This window comes from Haplochromis burtoni, unplaced genomic scaffold (genome assembly GCF_018398535.1).
Source record: "Haplochromis burtoni strain Fernald_Lab_line unplaced genomic scaffold, NCSU_Asbu1 Contig_104, whole genome shotgun sequence".
In the NCBI taxonomy this organism is placed as follows: Eukaryota; Metazoa; Chordata; class Actinopteri; order Cichliformes; family Cichlidae; genus Haplochromis; species Haplochromis burtoni.
Genome location: NW_024582465.1, coordinates 359,382 through 375,007, shown reverse-complemented (window position 1 = coordinate 375,007; position 15,626 = coordinate 359,382). Strand labels below are relative to the sequence as shown.

The following is a 15,626-nucleotide window of genomic DNA, read 5'->3' as shown; positions in this document are numbered from 1 at the left end:
ATAGAATTTGACATAAAAATATATTTTTCAAACTTTCACGTGTTCCACGTCTACAGCCGGACATCTGCAGTGCACTAAAAGTGAACGTTCTCCATGACATTGTTCTAAAAATGTGAAGCTTCATTCTCACGCTGCCATGACTCAGAGAAAACGTAAAATTCTGTTTCTCACTACAAAAAAAGTCATTTTAAAAATATGACTTGTTAGCAGTAGAGTGGACATTACCATCATAAAACTGTTGAAACTTGCCTTAATATGTAAACAGTAAATAATTCTTTACCCAGTTTTGAGTTTCCAGGTCAAGTCCCAGCATTTATTTTTGTTTATTTATTAATTTATTTATTTTTTCTGTTGTTCTGATCAGAGTTGTGTGTGAGATTGGACCTGCTGATAAAGCTGACTGGGGACAGGTTGAGATCGAGGTGAATGGAGGGAAGAGAGGAACCTCCTCTGTTTCCTTCACCTACAGGGTAAATGCATATACACACATACACACTCACAAACACACACATACACACTCACAAACACACACATATACACTGTCCTCAGCTGCACGTCATCTGTTGAGTTGTACAACTTCTTATTGAGAAATTAAACTCATCCAAAAGCTTTCAGCTGATTTTGTTGTTTTATGGACTGTTTTATGTTTTCCATTTATTAGCTCCAGAGAAACTCTTATCAAAACATACCAAGGGCATGACAGTTAAGAAGACTGACCAAACATGCTAAATGTAACAGTAAATTAGGCACCTAGATGCACATTGCTGTGGTAATTTACTGTACAGTAAGTCAAAATGTGCAGGCATTCCTCTTTAACCAGATGCTGTGCAGCCGTTCCCTTTGTCACTTTAATACTCTAAGAGGCTACAGCGTAGCTATTTAACTGGCTTTTCATATCTCTGGCTCTGCTAAAGCTTCCCCACAGGGGAGTGCTCCTCCTAACTGTTTGCTCAGCAAATTGAGGCAGATGTGGTGCTTGTGGGAGTTTGTGTGTCTGAATGTTTCTGAAAGAGTGGGTCGGGTTAGATCAGGCTGAGAAGCAATGTTTCTGACATGGAGCTGTATCTGTGTGTGTTATTCTAGTGTGTGCCAGCATCTGCCAGTAGTTAGTGTGTACTTGAAATATGAGTGTGTATTAAGGTGGCATTTGGTGACACCCTCTCCCCTTCATTAGGACCCGATGCCTGAGGAGGTGATGCCAAATAGAGGTCCTAAAGCAGGGGGAACCCTCATTACAATCTCTGGACTATTTTTGAATGCTGGCAGTAAGGAAGATGTCCAGGTTACCATCGGAGGGGTGAACTGCAGTGTGTAAGGATTTCTTTTTTACAATAATTCTCATTCAGGCCAAACTTTTTCAATTCAGCCTCTTTAGTTAATAGAGCTACTTGTTATTCAGACATTTAATTCTATGCAAATTCTGCTTTGTGCACATTTTGAAGTCCATAAATTGATTTTTTTATATATGTGTATATTCTTGAAGCAAAAAATTGAATTGACCTAAACTTTAGTGTCACAATGAGGAGGGAGTTTTTTCTCTTACAATTTTCCTGTACTGTTGTGACCACCAGTGCTCTGTCAAAACAGATTCACGGTGACATTTTAGGCAGAGGTAACGGAAAAATAACGAGCAAGAGAAGCAGCAAAGCCAGATTTTAACAAGCTGTCAGCCTGCTGCCATGTTGGCTTCCACTGCACAGTGACCTTGTGCCACCCCCACTCCTTCAGCCAGCGAGTACTGAGCTATGTCCTTGTCTTGGCAGGGAGCACTTTGGAGAAAATATCACCTGCAGGACAGGAGAATACCGCGTGGATAAAGTGCCCTCTGACCCTCTCGACGTCGTAATGAAGTATGGAAAGAGAACCACAAAAAGCATCCCGGCTACCTTTCGGTTTGTTGAAAACCCCACTGTGCAGGATCACCAGCCCAAAACAAGCTTTGTCTGGTCAGTTTAACACAGCAGTATGCAGTCATGGTGTTTGTGACATTCACTCTGTCTGTTTGTTACATGTTGTACTTTTTACTGCCTTCATTTTACCTTTTTTTTTTTTTTTTTTTTTTTTTTGCTGAAGGGAATTCCAAGGATCTACTTTTCATATTCACTCTGAAGTATCTGAAATATCTACCTAATAAGACCAATATGACCAAGTACTAAATGCATTCTGTACATACATATGGTCTTACTGAGTAGGTATGATCAAAAATTCATAGTTGGATAAGAAACTCTCCCTCTCTGACTCGACTAACACCGTTATTTTGCGAGTCCAAATTTCCCCAACCTGTAAACCTCAGAAGTGTGAAAATGCCATTCTGATTACTGTCTTGATGGCCAAAAATAAGAGAATAAGACACAGGCTGACTTTTACTTTTGAATATGTGCTTTAAAATAGAAAGAAAAAAGCTTCTAAGTTGACATTAGTGACACAGGCAAATAGGATTGTTCTGTATGTAGAAAACTGAACACTTAGAAACTTACCTGCCTTGTTCTTTGCCCTGCAGATTTCTGTCTGAAGCTTTGGGAAACCTTAATAATGTCATTAAACTTCTTGTGTTTAAAACTAGGATCTAGGATTTTTTCCTCCAAGAGTTGCTGAGTGTGCGTGCGTGCGTGCATTTAATTGTGATTGGCTGAAACTGGCTGAACCATTGCTGCTTTTGGTGTTGTAACAAACTGCTTGATAATTGCTGAAACTTGATGCATTTGATGGTTCCCTTGCTTTTTCTGCTGCAATTCTGACACACGATTAGGTACACTGACTAAAACAACAGACGACAGTTTGTTTTCATCTCCAGTGAAAATTACCCCAGGTGCATTTTAAGAACTGTCTGTCGTCCTGTGAGCTTGTGCTCTCGTCTTTGTTTGGCTGGGAATACATTTGATTAATATGTATTTTCCTGTGTTTTTGGTGTGAATAGATATGTTTGTTTGTGTGTTTTAGTGGAGGGAGGAACATTGTGGTAACCGGCTCCGGATTTGACATAATCCAGACTGCAATCATGAAGGTCCAGGGAGGCAACTGGTCGGCTTCAGAGGTTCCTGTTCATTTTCCGTATCTTCATCTGAGTCAATGCACTGATGCATCTCTGACAGTCATTATCTTAGATCTTCTTACCCTTTCTCCTAAATGTTGCTTTTTCTCCCATGTTTTCCCTCTCTCACAGTACCACCACTCTTCAATTCCCCCACTTCTCATGAACCCCAACTCTAGTTTTGATTCATTCAAACTCTGTGAAGCATTGCAATTAAACGAACACACAACAATAAACAAAACACACATGTCCACTCCTCCTTGCTGCCACTGATCAGTGAGATTTTAGAATACTTCATGTCACTTCCTGAGCCATAAATCCCTAAAACCTGTAGGATTGCAGATATTACCACCAATGTTTCACCCTCACCCAGAATGTAACTATGGCCCTCGTCCAGCCCAATCAGGTAGGACTGACTGTGCCAGGGAACTCTAAGGACCTGCACACAGCTTGCCACCGTCTGCCCTCCAGTGTACTGAGCAGTCTTAAGAAGTAGCAGTTTTGTTCATTTAATTTAAAGGAAATGATTTTAAACCAGAATCAGGGTTACTGAAGATTATGTGCCTGTTTCACTCTTCACGATTTTACTCCCGTCCCAGCGAAGTCCCATGGCCCTGCTACCAAGGGACAGAAAAATAATTTTCTGGCTGCCACAAACTAGCAGTAGATGTAAAGTGTTATCTCAAAGACCTTGGTTGGTCAGCCTCACAAGCTTCTCTTGGTTTAAGTCCATCTCTGAGCCAGACCCAAATATGAGGACCCATTATGGCTGCTGGCATATATTTAAAAACATGTAGATTTCTAGGTCAAGTTGCTGACCTGAACTTTATTTATTGTGTGTGGTTTTATTCTCTGTAAAGACCAACTAGTTCTTATTTTGGATTTTAAACTTCCTGAGAGTCCTTGAGTCTGTGCAGCATATGTTTGTAGTTACAACCTAGATGGATTTTTATAGACTTCTAAATCGCAGTTGATTGGACCGCAGAAAATCCTACTAAATAGTTGCTACAAAATGTTTATTTATACCAAATGTGACTGTTGCACACCTAATGGAGCCAACAAAAATAACTTTTTAATGGATGGATCATGTTAAAGATCCAGCACATACCTATGGTACAGTGTTGTTTGTGCTGTTGGCAAAGTGATGTACCTAATCACACTGAGAAAAGTTCCTTTAAAAAGGGGTTGGTAGAACTTGTTTATCTAGAAGATAAATATGGGACTGATTTAATGTTTATATACAGCAAAATGCATTTATGTGTATGTATGATTATGGGGACTCCATTGTCTAAAAAACAAAAGTGTGCTACAGTCAGCCAGACACCTTCCCACGATGTTAAATGTGTAGTGAAAGATTGGTATGGATTTATATTTGTTCCATCAAATAGAAATCTATATAATGTTAATAACATTCAAAAGTTATTTTGAAGACTGGACTAATTCATATACCTTCAGATCTCATTGTTTCAGGTACATTAATGCAGTGATTTATTCAACATTACATTTTTGATACAGTCTCTAAATAGAGTAAACTATTTTTGTGGGTCCCCTGGAGTTCTTTACTTTTCCTCTACTATATAAATGCAATTGTAGTTCAGGTCAGGTGGTTGCCAGGCAATGTAATGTTGTCATAATAGATGCCATAATAGTCAAATTAAGTGGATGCAAATTAGATGCTACTGCTGTCAAATGAAAATGATACAATGCTTTTATGAAGTTTTATATTTGCATATATGCAAAAAGTTGGTCATTTGCAGTTTGATTGTAGGTGGCTGCTAGGCAACATAATGTTGTCAAATCTAATCTAGATAACATGTAGCTGTGTGCCACATGTGGATGCTGAATCCTGATTGTGTAGGAGGAGTATACGGACAGATTTGGCATGTTATAGTAGTGAGTGTAAATATACATTCAAAATGCCTTCATATGGGCAATTTGCAAGATTTTTAAAAGGTGAAGGGGAGAATTTGAAGAAATTCTGGTTTTGATATTATGCCAGAGACTTCTGTGACGTGCTTCTTCTTTCAGCTGCTCACAATAAGCATTAGAGAACCCGGTCCCTGCGGAAAGGTGTGAGTGTGTCTAAAATTGGTAGTTTTACACGTATTTCTATTGTATTCTACTTCTAAACCAATTTTAGCCCTGTGTGAATCACTATTTAAAAGACAAAATATTTCAGAAAAAATAACAAATATCAAATTAACACCTTTTATTAACTTAATTATTAGCCTTATTTTCTGAAGTTTGGCACTTGAATTTACAATGACACCCTGATTACAGTCCAGATGTTTCCTAACCACCTATTGACATGTTTAGAAAGAGGGTGAGTCCCAATCACAGGATATTCTACATTGTTACACTGCACACTAGATACCAAAACATAGGAATTACCGGTACTATTATGTCTGAAAACTTAAAATGTGTGTTCTCAGTCTTTCTGTTATGTATTAATAATGACATTTTGACGCCTTTGCTTTGTTCTGTTGGAAAACTTTACCTACTTGTAGAACCGTGGAGTTTAGCTGTCATGCACGTAGTGTCGAAACAATGAGAGTGACAGAAATATCACCATCAGTCCAGTTAATCACAAACAAGCATAGAAAGGCAGTGGAGGAGTGACTCAGTGTGAGTTATGATTCATCAGAGGCCTCATTCTATGATTGAAGATTGAGATTTTAATAGAATGACTGAAAAGACGCACATCATTTTACCTTCCCCATTGTACCAAAACAAGCTTTTTCTTCCCCCCCACAGTCTATTACCATGTATTATATTCACTCCAGTAACGCCCAGTGTTTGCATTATTATTTTTAGTGCTGCTCCATATTTTCCATGCTGTAATTTCCTGCATTTTTTGTCATGCTTGTATTTGTAAAACGCTTTACTGTCCTTCTATCCAACTCAGCTTGCCCATGAGAAGAACGACACAGTCATCCAGTTTCAGTCTCCAACAGTAAACGGCTCCTTAAACCAGCACTTGAAAACAGTCATCAAGCTGGACAACTGGGAGAAGGAGCTGAAGCCCTTTCACTACCACCCTAACCCCAGCTTCAATAATCTACAAAACAAGATCATCACTGCGAACAGCATGATTATCGTTACTGTGAGTACAACCACAAGGTCACTTTAATGCAGTTGCAGTACTATGTTTTCCCTTTTTTTCCTGAAGAGTCGGTGTCTGCTGTGTGTCCTAATTAAGACAAACTGTCTTATTATCTGACTTGAGGATAAAAATGGAAAAGATGCTGAGTTGCATTTGCTGCACATTTGTCATTTGAGCTCAGTGAACGCTTTGGCTTGGAAGCAAAAAAGATTTTTTTTAAAAAAAATGTTCATTTTATGATATAATAAACACGCTTTTAGTGTAATGCTGTAAAACTGTTTTATGGCAAACACTGCAGGGTCACAAAAAGATTAACACCAGAAAACGCACGTGCAAGTGTTTACACAAAAAGTAGTTTCGTAACACTTATCTGAAATCATGTAGTGTTTTTTGGGCAGGGGCCCCAATTAAACAAAGCTTTGTTTTAAGTGGTGTTAAGCCAAATGGTTGAAAAGCCCTCCAAGTCTACCCACGACTACACATTATTGTTTTAGCCACAGTATAAATGTTCATCTTTACGATAGCTAATCTGACACTTTGTGCTCTCGATATCAGACAGTATGTAGATGAGCTAGTAAATAAAAACCCGGTTTCTTTCACTTTTAATCTTTTCATCATCATGGATTTATTTTCTCACGTGTTTTGTAGCATTATTTTTACCTCTCAAGGGTGCCACTTCTTCTTTTTAAAAAGTCCAAGGTGACACTTTCACATTGCTTGTTTTGTTTGACAAGTGCAGTAGAGCATTGTCACAAAAGGCAAAGATATGCAACAAACAAAAACGACTGAGAAGCCTGAGCCAGAAAATGAATCGATTTTTCTTATAGCTTATTTTTATGGCTGTTTTGAGCTCCCAGAGTATACCACCTCAAAGTTTCTGTTGATAAACTCACTTGTGGGGAAAGTCATATGCAAAACGTGTAAAACCTTTTCAGTTACTCAGGCGCTGATTAATTTAAGCTGGTTTCACCTTCTTCCAGCCGATATTAGAATAATTAAATGTCTGTAGATCCACAAGTGTGCTGCAAAATCTCAAGAAATTACTGAGAGTGAGGTGCTTACAATAACTCCAATCTTTATCTTTTTAATTACTTTTAGCTCATATTGGAGCAGTAAGGAGCTGTCGTACAGCACACTTCCTACCCATTACTCATAAAATGCTGCCGATAATGTTTTCAGTGCTCATCGTAGGATCTGTCTAATTAATTTCTCTCCCATGTACTTCAGTCACTGCCCTTAGAGCCTCGCATTCACTCTTCCCCCTGCAGGGTCGGGGATTCTCCAAAGCGATGACAACTAAAGAAGCACAAGCCTTCGTAGGCGACGTTCAGTGTGTGGTCAACACCCTTCAAGATGATAAGCTGTTCTTGGAACCACCTTCCACCACGCCTCGTGCTCCTACTCGCTCCAAACATCAGCACAGAGAGACGGGGTCGGAGAATCTGGAGCTAATGGTCAGAGCACACTAACAGATGAGTCCTGACTGATGATCACTTATTTCAGTGAACGTTTTAATGCAACACTGTAAGATCACTGCTTCATAAATAAAAGTACTCGCCTCAAAATCTTAGTATGTTAAAGTTTTAAAGATATCTCAAGAATGAACTTTAAGTACTCAAAATAATGGTCTGTAATGGATAAAGGCTCCTTTTGGATTCTGTGTAATCGTTTATTATAATTATACTGCTCTATGTCATGTGTTACACACAAGCAAGCTTCTTTTTAGCCATTTATTTGAATCATAGACAAATTAGTAGGCTCTTTTCTTTCTTTTTAAAAAAATTATATTGTTTGGTTTGTAATAAATAAGGAAATGATACGAATGAAGGCAGAGGACACTGGGTACTACTCAGGCTATTAGATTACGGTAATGGATAGTGGAGTAAAATACAGCATTAAAACTGAGCAAAGAAATCTTTCGTGCCCATGGTCTTTATCCTTGTACATGTACCTCAACTGTGTACTTCAGCAAAGTACTTGAGTAAATGGACCATTGCAGATCCATACACAGACTTGAAGATGAGAGCATGCATGCATCATGAACCTTTACTGTTCTTCTCCCGGCAAATCTTCTATACAATTTGAGATCCAATTTTTTTTCCACTGGTTGAACAATTTTCATGTAGCTACAGGCTCTATAATTGCCTGTAATTATAGGTAAGCCACAACTATGATGAATACCATACCTCTCCCTGGGTAATTCTTATTGTTATATGTCAGCGGCTGCTTAAAGAAGTGACACCGCTAGACTATAATCCAGCTTTTTCTATATTGGTATCTGCTGCTGTTGATAAAGTGTCAGACTTGGTACGTTTATGTAATTATCCTCTTTATGCAACCCTACCAACCTGAACATACATACTTTAAAAATACTTTTAAGGTCCTAGAGCTGCTTTAGCCGAGTTGACGGTTGGAATCTAAACTATTCACATTTAGATTTAATCTTTCTACTTCCTCCCCGGTATCGTCCGGTCTTTGCTTTTGACTTTGGCTAAAATGTGGAGAGCTTGTGCAAATAATAAGATTTTTTCTTTCTACAGATCAAGTTTGGGAAAGGGGAGTGGGTGGTCGACTCGGTGCAATACGAGACGAAGAATGATTTCCCGCTCTACATCATCATCCCTGCTGTCATTGTGCCCATGCTGCTCATCATCACTATCTCTGTCTACTGCTACAGGTGAATTGAGCTATTTTAGGTTAACTTTATGCAGCAGGAGCACACAATTGATTGTGGGTTTTTTTAAGAGTATAGATACTTCTCCAGTCAGTCCCAGCTTTTTCTGCATTGTGTTTGCTAGTTTGTTTGTTTTTTTTTAAAAACGACTTTTTGTTTGTGTCTGTTCCAAGAAATATGTTCATATTCATAAGAAATTATTAGGAGCGCACCAACAGCGACTGCGTAATAAGAACTAATAGATACCTTGCAGCTAAGTTAGTGGCCAAAAGAAAAGAAACTCTTTGCAACAAGTTAACATTCATCTGTTTGACCTTATTTTCATGATGCGTTTTCTTTGTGTGTTTAATCTTTTCAGGAGGAAGAGTCAGCAGGCAGAGAGGGAGTATGAGAAGGTGAAACACCAGCTTGAGAACCTGGAGGAGAGTGTACGAGACCGCTGCAAGAAGGAATTCACAGGTATAAGCTGTGCAGCTGTGCAGAAGCGTCACAATATTGCTAATGTCCCTCTAAGGATCCGTGTTTCTAAGAAGCTGTAAAGTAATGAATTGGTTCATAGCTCTGATTAAATGCACAAATTCTCCCACTCAATGTCATCTTATCATCATTATTAGAAGCCGTTTTGCAGTAACATTAATAGAAAACAATATTTCACTGTTGAAATCATTTTCCTGGCAATGCTCTCCATTTTCTGCCTCTTGCAGCATCGTAATTGAGACAGACGAGCAGTGTGAAAGTGACAAGAGTTGCTTATTAAAAAGAAACCATGTGGTGTTTTTTGTTTCTTTCTCGCAGACCTAATGATTGAGATGGAGGACCACACCAATGACCTGAATGAGGGACGAATCCCTTTCCTGGACTACAAGACGTACACAGACCGAGTCTTCTTCCTGCCCTCTAAGGACGGTGCCAATGATGTGATGATCACAGGGAAGCTAGATATACCAGAGGCTCGCAAGGCCACCGTGATTCAGTCTCTCAACCAGTTCTCCAACCTCCTGAACTCCAAGACATTCCTCATTAATGTAATTATACTGCACACGCATCATCAACTTGTCAGCTGTGAGCTCGGACCGATAATGCCTGCTTACGGAGAGTTTGCAGTCCTTTAAAACTGTGCAAAATCAAACCACCAAACACTGAACAATGCTGGATACATCTAGATTTTCAAAGCTTTCTTTTTAGCTTCACTGGGACCAGGACTCTGAGGATGTCAGAGTCAGTTGGTACACTTCAAATAGATCACTATCAAGTTTTACAAAGACATTTATGGTTCTAGGATGATGGATGGCTTTGGTGATCCCTCCAACTTCTCTAATAATACCACCAGCAGTCTGGGATTTGCTTGTCTGAGTGAAATGATGCCGGTTGCTTGAGAGACTGCACAGACATTACTGTACCCCACAGGATAATTTGGAAAAACTTGGGTGTTCCAGTGACTTTTCCTCTTGAACTAGAGTCAGCTCAGAAAGAATATTTCAACTAATTTGGACTAACACAATAAGAAGTACTTAAAAAATATTGACATTCCTATCAACCTCAGCTGTAGTTTGTTTTTAGTGCTAAATGGCAAATGCTAATTAACATTACATGAGATGATAGTAATGTGAGACTATCATACCTGCTAAATATCATGCAGCTTGGATCATTTTGGCATTATGACTTTAACATTTAGCTCACAGAAAAGACTCTCAGCTTGCAGCTAGCACAGATTTAGACTCTTATGAAACATCAGTCAGTCTAAATTTAGACACGTAATCACTAATGTTACTTCATATGTTATATAAATGTCAGTCACTGGAGGCTTATTTCTAAACTGCATTATTTCAACTGCTCATCCAAGTGAATCCAAACCCATCAGAGCACCATCAATACCAGAGTCCTCATGCATCAAGTTTCAAGCACAGTGGGTGAACAGATGTCGAGAAGGGTGAAGAACAGACAGACAGATATAAAGATTGGCCTATTAATTCATGAGATGTAGCATACTGTATACCATAAATGGAGTTGACTTGCAAAAGTGGCAGCATTGCAACAATTTCCTCTGAGCTTGCCAGATTTGCACCACTGCATAAACTCTCTAGGCATAAGCTGATTTACTGAGAAAATCACAAATGTAGTTGTGGAGTTGTTTCTGAATGAACTAAAGTGGCCTTGTGTAATGAAAGAGGTAAATCACTGAATGCACCAATACAGCTCTTTTATATGTATTTAGACGACAGTGGAGGTTTGTGGCACAAGGAGTCACGAGGTGGCTGTGGTAATAGGACGGGAGAAAATAGTCTTGAAAGGCAGCAGGGTAAATGCAGGGGAGGTTTTCTTTTTCACTAGCATTTCTGATAATATGTGTGTGGGGTTTTTTGCTTTTTTGTTTTTTTGAAAAAAAAAAAAAAGAAAAGGTCTGCTCCAGCCATTACCTTGAGCTACTTAGCTAAATGTTTGTATGATACTATATTGATGGTGTTTTTAAAATGGGCTGAATACCTCACAGATTAAGGATCTATTCTAACTTTAAGCCGCCCCCTTCCTTTGAATTGAGCACTGTAGTGTGTTACAGTTTTGCGGCATATCTACAGTAATACAAGCGAGAGGCAGAGGACATAGCAGAGGGAGACGTGTGAAGATTCCTGTTAATCCAATATTGCTGGCACAGAAACAGCCTCTGAGGTGCTAACTGCACTTGTGGGGTGATTCCTCTTCCACTAATTGGTATCATTTCTAAGCCACAGTATTTTACAGGGCAGAACTAAATTTACCTTGATAATTATAATTTTCACTAGCATTGGTCTTTTGATCATTTAAAAGCATATTATGTTGGATTTGCTTCTGTGTGTGCTTCATCACGATGATTAATTCACCTCATCATTTGCCTCCTGTTTCTGTGTGTGTATGTGTGTGATTTTTGTGTTTTTGCAGTTTATCCGTACTCTGGAGCGCAGTCATGACTTTAACGCCAGGGCCAAGGTTTACTTTGCCTCCCTGTTAACAGTAGCTCTGCATGGGAAGCTGGAATATTACACTGACATTATGAGAACACTGTTGTTGGAGCTGATGGAGGAATATGTCAACAGCAAGAACCCCAAACTAATGCTGCGCAGGTGAGTGTGGTCCAACTCTCTGTTGCTTCTTAATCGTTCTCCTGCATTGCTTTCAGGCTTAATTAGCACAACATTTTTACATAGCATGAATCCAAAATGTTTTGGTGCTTGCTTCCCATTCAGTGCCTTGAAATCTGGTGCAAACATTCATATCCTCTTTCTAGATCTTTCTAGGTCAAAACTGTAACAGTAAATACCTGCTTTTTGCATGCTAACCTACTTAGCTCTGTGTGCTGCTGCCTCAGTCTAGCCTCTCGGCGCCACTCTTCTGGATGGACTCTTAGATTTGTTTAGCAGTAATTGCTCTGAGATGTTAAAATGTCCTCTTTCTGCAGTTTTGAATCAGAGTCGCTCAACTCTGGCACTGATATGAACCAGTTGATGCGGACTGGGATTCAGTTCAGAATGCAGCGGACTGTTTCATTCTGTTGCCATGTTTTCTGTTGAATTTTGTAAAGACTTACTGTAGTCCATTATCAAGAGCCAGACTGCTGCTCCATCTATTCCAGTCTTCTTCCATCTGCTCATCCTTCTGTTTTTTCCTCTCTTTTTTGTTTTTCCTCATTGGAATCCAAGTAAAATGTGCTGGACAATTTTCTTTCTTCTCTTTCATCTCGTCTTTGTCATCTTCACCTTCTTATCCCTGCTGATTGTAACTAAAAGATCAGCTTTAGTGCTTGAGCCAGCGTAACCCTAACCCAGATTCTATTTTATTAGTTTGACTTTCCAGCTAAGTGGTTGGTGTTGGTGTGAAATTATAAGTAATTATTGTTTTGCTAACAATAATTAGTATTTTTAAAAACTGACCACATACTGGTGAGTTATTTTCTGTCACTGATTTGATTGTTTTAATAGTAATTGTTCGCTATATTCTTCCTGGGCAAAATTTCAGAATTTCTTTGTGAAATTTGAGTCCATAAACATTCAGCTTATTAATCTGATTGAAGTAAATAGCCTTAAGAAACGAAGCTTCCAGATTTTGGTGTTCTTTGATCTTTTTAATGATCATGTCAAGGTCAAGTGATCCATTGACTGCTGCTTCCCCTCCCTCAGCAGGACACACTTGTCTGACGGCACAGTTGCTTATCGTTTCTGAGGGGCAGTTTTGTGATCTGAACTATTCCCTGTGCCTAAGCACGCTGTGACTGACTGTTATGCAAGTACACATCTTAATTATCCCCCAATGGAGAAGCTCATTATGCTGATTAGCCCATTGTGCCAAAACAGACCTCCTTATATACAAGATATCTAATTAGGCATGCTATGTGCATCAGCGAGCATCACCAGTGGATAGTTGACATTTTGATGGGATATCTGTCAAATGACCAATGACATGAGTTCTGAATAAAAATATCTTGACACTGACAAGCTGTATATAATTCGAGGCCCATAAAGTCCCACAAGATGATTTTAAAAAAATATAATAATGGTTATGCAAGTTATTTATACTATGCTTTTTATCAAAGCCTTTATTTATTCTGTAAATAAATGATGAATGTCAGAAAGTCTTTTCATATTGCGCTAAGAAGTAGTCTTGGCCCCCTTCCTGATTTCCTAGTTTTTATATGTTTGTCGCACTTAAATGTTTCACATCATTGAACAAAATTAAATACTACAAAAACGTAACACAAATAAACACAAAATGCAGTTTCTAAATTAAGGTGTTTATAATTTGGGGGGGGGGGTCCAAACCTCTACATGGCCCTGCGTGAAAAAGTGATTGCCCCCTAAACCTAATAACTGGTTGGGCCAACCTTAACAGCAAGGTTGGGCCAAAGGTCATGCCACAGCATCTCAATCAGATTCAGGTCAGGACGTTGACTAGGCCACTCCAAAGTCTTCATTTTGTTTTTCTTAAGCCATGCACATGTGGGCTTGCTGGTGTGTTTTGGATCATTGTCCTGCTGCAGAACCCAAGTTGTCTTCGGCTTGAGGGCACCAACAGATGGCTGGACATTCTCCTTCAGGATGTTTTGCTGGATAGCAGAATTCTGGGTTCCATTTACCACAGCAAGTCCTCCAAGTCCCGAGGCAGCAAAACAGCCCCAGGAATTTTTTCCCCTTAATAATAAACCTCTTCATTTAGAAACTGCATTTTGTGTTTGCTCGTGTTTGTCTAATATTTAAATTTGGTTGGTGATGTGAACCATTTTAGTGTGACAAACATACAAAAAAATAGGAAATCAGGAAAGGGGCAAACACTTTTTCCACACCACTATATATAAGCTCACTTTATGCAACTTCAGAGGCTCTGTAGTGTAGGCTTTCCCCTTATCAACAAACACTATATAGACAAAAGTACTGGGCTGCATACATGATACACCTACAGGAGGCGCTCAACCATGGAAATCCTGCCAGGAAGCTCGCTGTGCACAGGGTTTGCTGATGTTAATGCCAGAGGGATTTTGGAACTCTGCAGTTATTGAGTCAGCGTGCACCTTAGCAGTCAGCAGCCCAGCTCCGGTCTGCCACATTGTGGCTAAGTTGCTGTGGTTCCTAAATGCTTCCACTTTACAATATTATCATTTATTACTGCATGCAATGTCAAAGAGGGAAGAAATTTCACAAAGTGACTTATTGAAAAGGTGGCATGCTCTTACAGTACCATGCTTGAATTTAGTGAAGTCTTTCTTTCACACACATGACTGCATGGCTTGATTTTATTGGAACTGAAAAAACACCTGAATTCAAAGATTAAAAGGTGTGGCCCAATACCTTTATTTATACTGGTGTCTGTTTCATGCCGTGTCTCTTGATATGCAGTATTTTACACTAAATAAATACATTTTATATTCATAATAAGAGTAAAAATAACTCAACAAATATGTTTTTCAGGTCAGAGACAGTGGTGGAGCGGATGCTGTGTAACTGGATGTCAATCTGCCTTTACCAGTTTTTGAAGGTAATGCAAGTTTTGGGTCACTGGAAATGATGCAGTGACTGACAGGAGATTGATTTGATTTGAATATTTTCTGGTTGCAGCTCTGATATGTTTTGATTTTAGTAGCTGTTCCATGTTACAGTGAACTTTATGGTATAGACTGGTGGTCTGAAAAATATAGATGTTGTTCAATACATTTTTTTTAAGAGTGAATATACTTTATCAGTTATTTAAAAAAAAAAGTATGATCGCATGCTTCAATATTAAACTGTGGGCTTTATGGATTTCTGCATTTCTTTCATTAGTGCTCGTGTTGAAAGTGCCAATTTATTTGACTTTTAAGCTGCTAATCACAACAATTAGCTGCTTTACAACAGCTGTGTCAAGCTAAATGGTTTTGTGTGCCTCTGTGTGTCTGTGTTTGTGTGTGTGTGTGTGTGTGTGTGTGTGTGTGTGTGTGTAACAGGACTCTGCAGGCGAGCCCTTGTACAAACTGTTCAAAGCCATCAAGCACCAGATTGAGAAAGGCCCCGTGGATGTCAGAGTGAAGAAAGCCAAATACACCCTCAATGACACAGGCCTGTTGGGTGACGACGTTGAGTACTCTGTCCTGGTGAGATCGACGCGCACACACTCACTCACTCTCTCTCACACACACACACAGACACACACACACACATGCACATGCACAAACACACACAGAGCACCCCTCACAGTCAGTCATAGAAATTCAGAAACTCAGCGTCATAAAAACTGCACACTCTGCTTCAAGATTGCATGGTGTTTTGTGCCTGGTGAGCAATACATACACACTGTGCAGTTGCCGTGGTAACCCCCCC

General features: G+C 39.2%; 1 protein-coding gene across 1 annotated transcript in view; it reads left to right on the top strand.

Annotated features, from left to right (window-relative positions):
* Positions 1–361: 361 nt before the first annotated feature.
* Positions 362–15,626, top strand: part of plxnb2b (plexin b2b) — a 28,949-nt gene continuing 13,684 nt past the window's right edge. The window contains exons 1-12 of the mRNA XM_005927791.3: positions 362–470; positions 1,175–1,311; positions 1,764–1,946; positions 2,941–3,034; positions 5,937–6,134; positions 7,403–7,588; positions 8,675–8,811; positions 9,167–9,267; positions 9,604–9,833; positions 11,725–11,906; positions 14,742–14,808; positions 15,254–15,400. Coding sequence (XP_005927853.3) covers positions 1,181–1,311; positions 1,764–1,946; positions 2,941–3,034; positions 5,937–6,134; positions 7,403–7,588; positions 8,675–8,811; positions 9,167–9,267; positions 9,604–9,833; positions 11,725–11,906; positions 14,742–14,808; positions 15,254–15,400 — 1,656 coding nt within the window. The 5' untranslated portion in view covers positions 362–470; positions 1,175–1,180. The remainder of the gene's footprint in view (positions 471–1,174; positions 1,312–1,763; positions 1,947–2,940; positions 3,035–5,936; positions 6,135–7,402; positions 7,589–8,674; positions 8,812–9,166; positions 9,268–9,603; positions 9,834–11,724; positions 11,907–14,741; positions 14,809–15,253; positions 15,401–15,626) is intronic.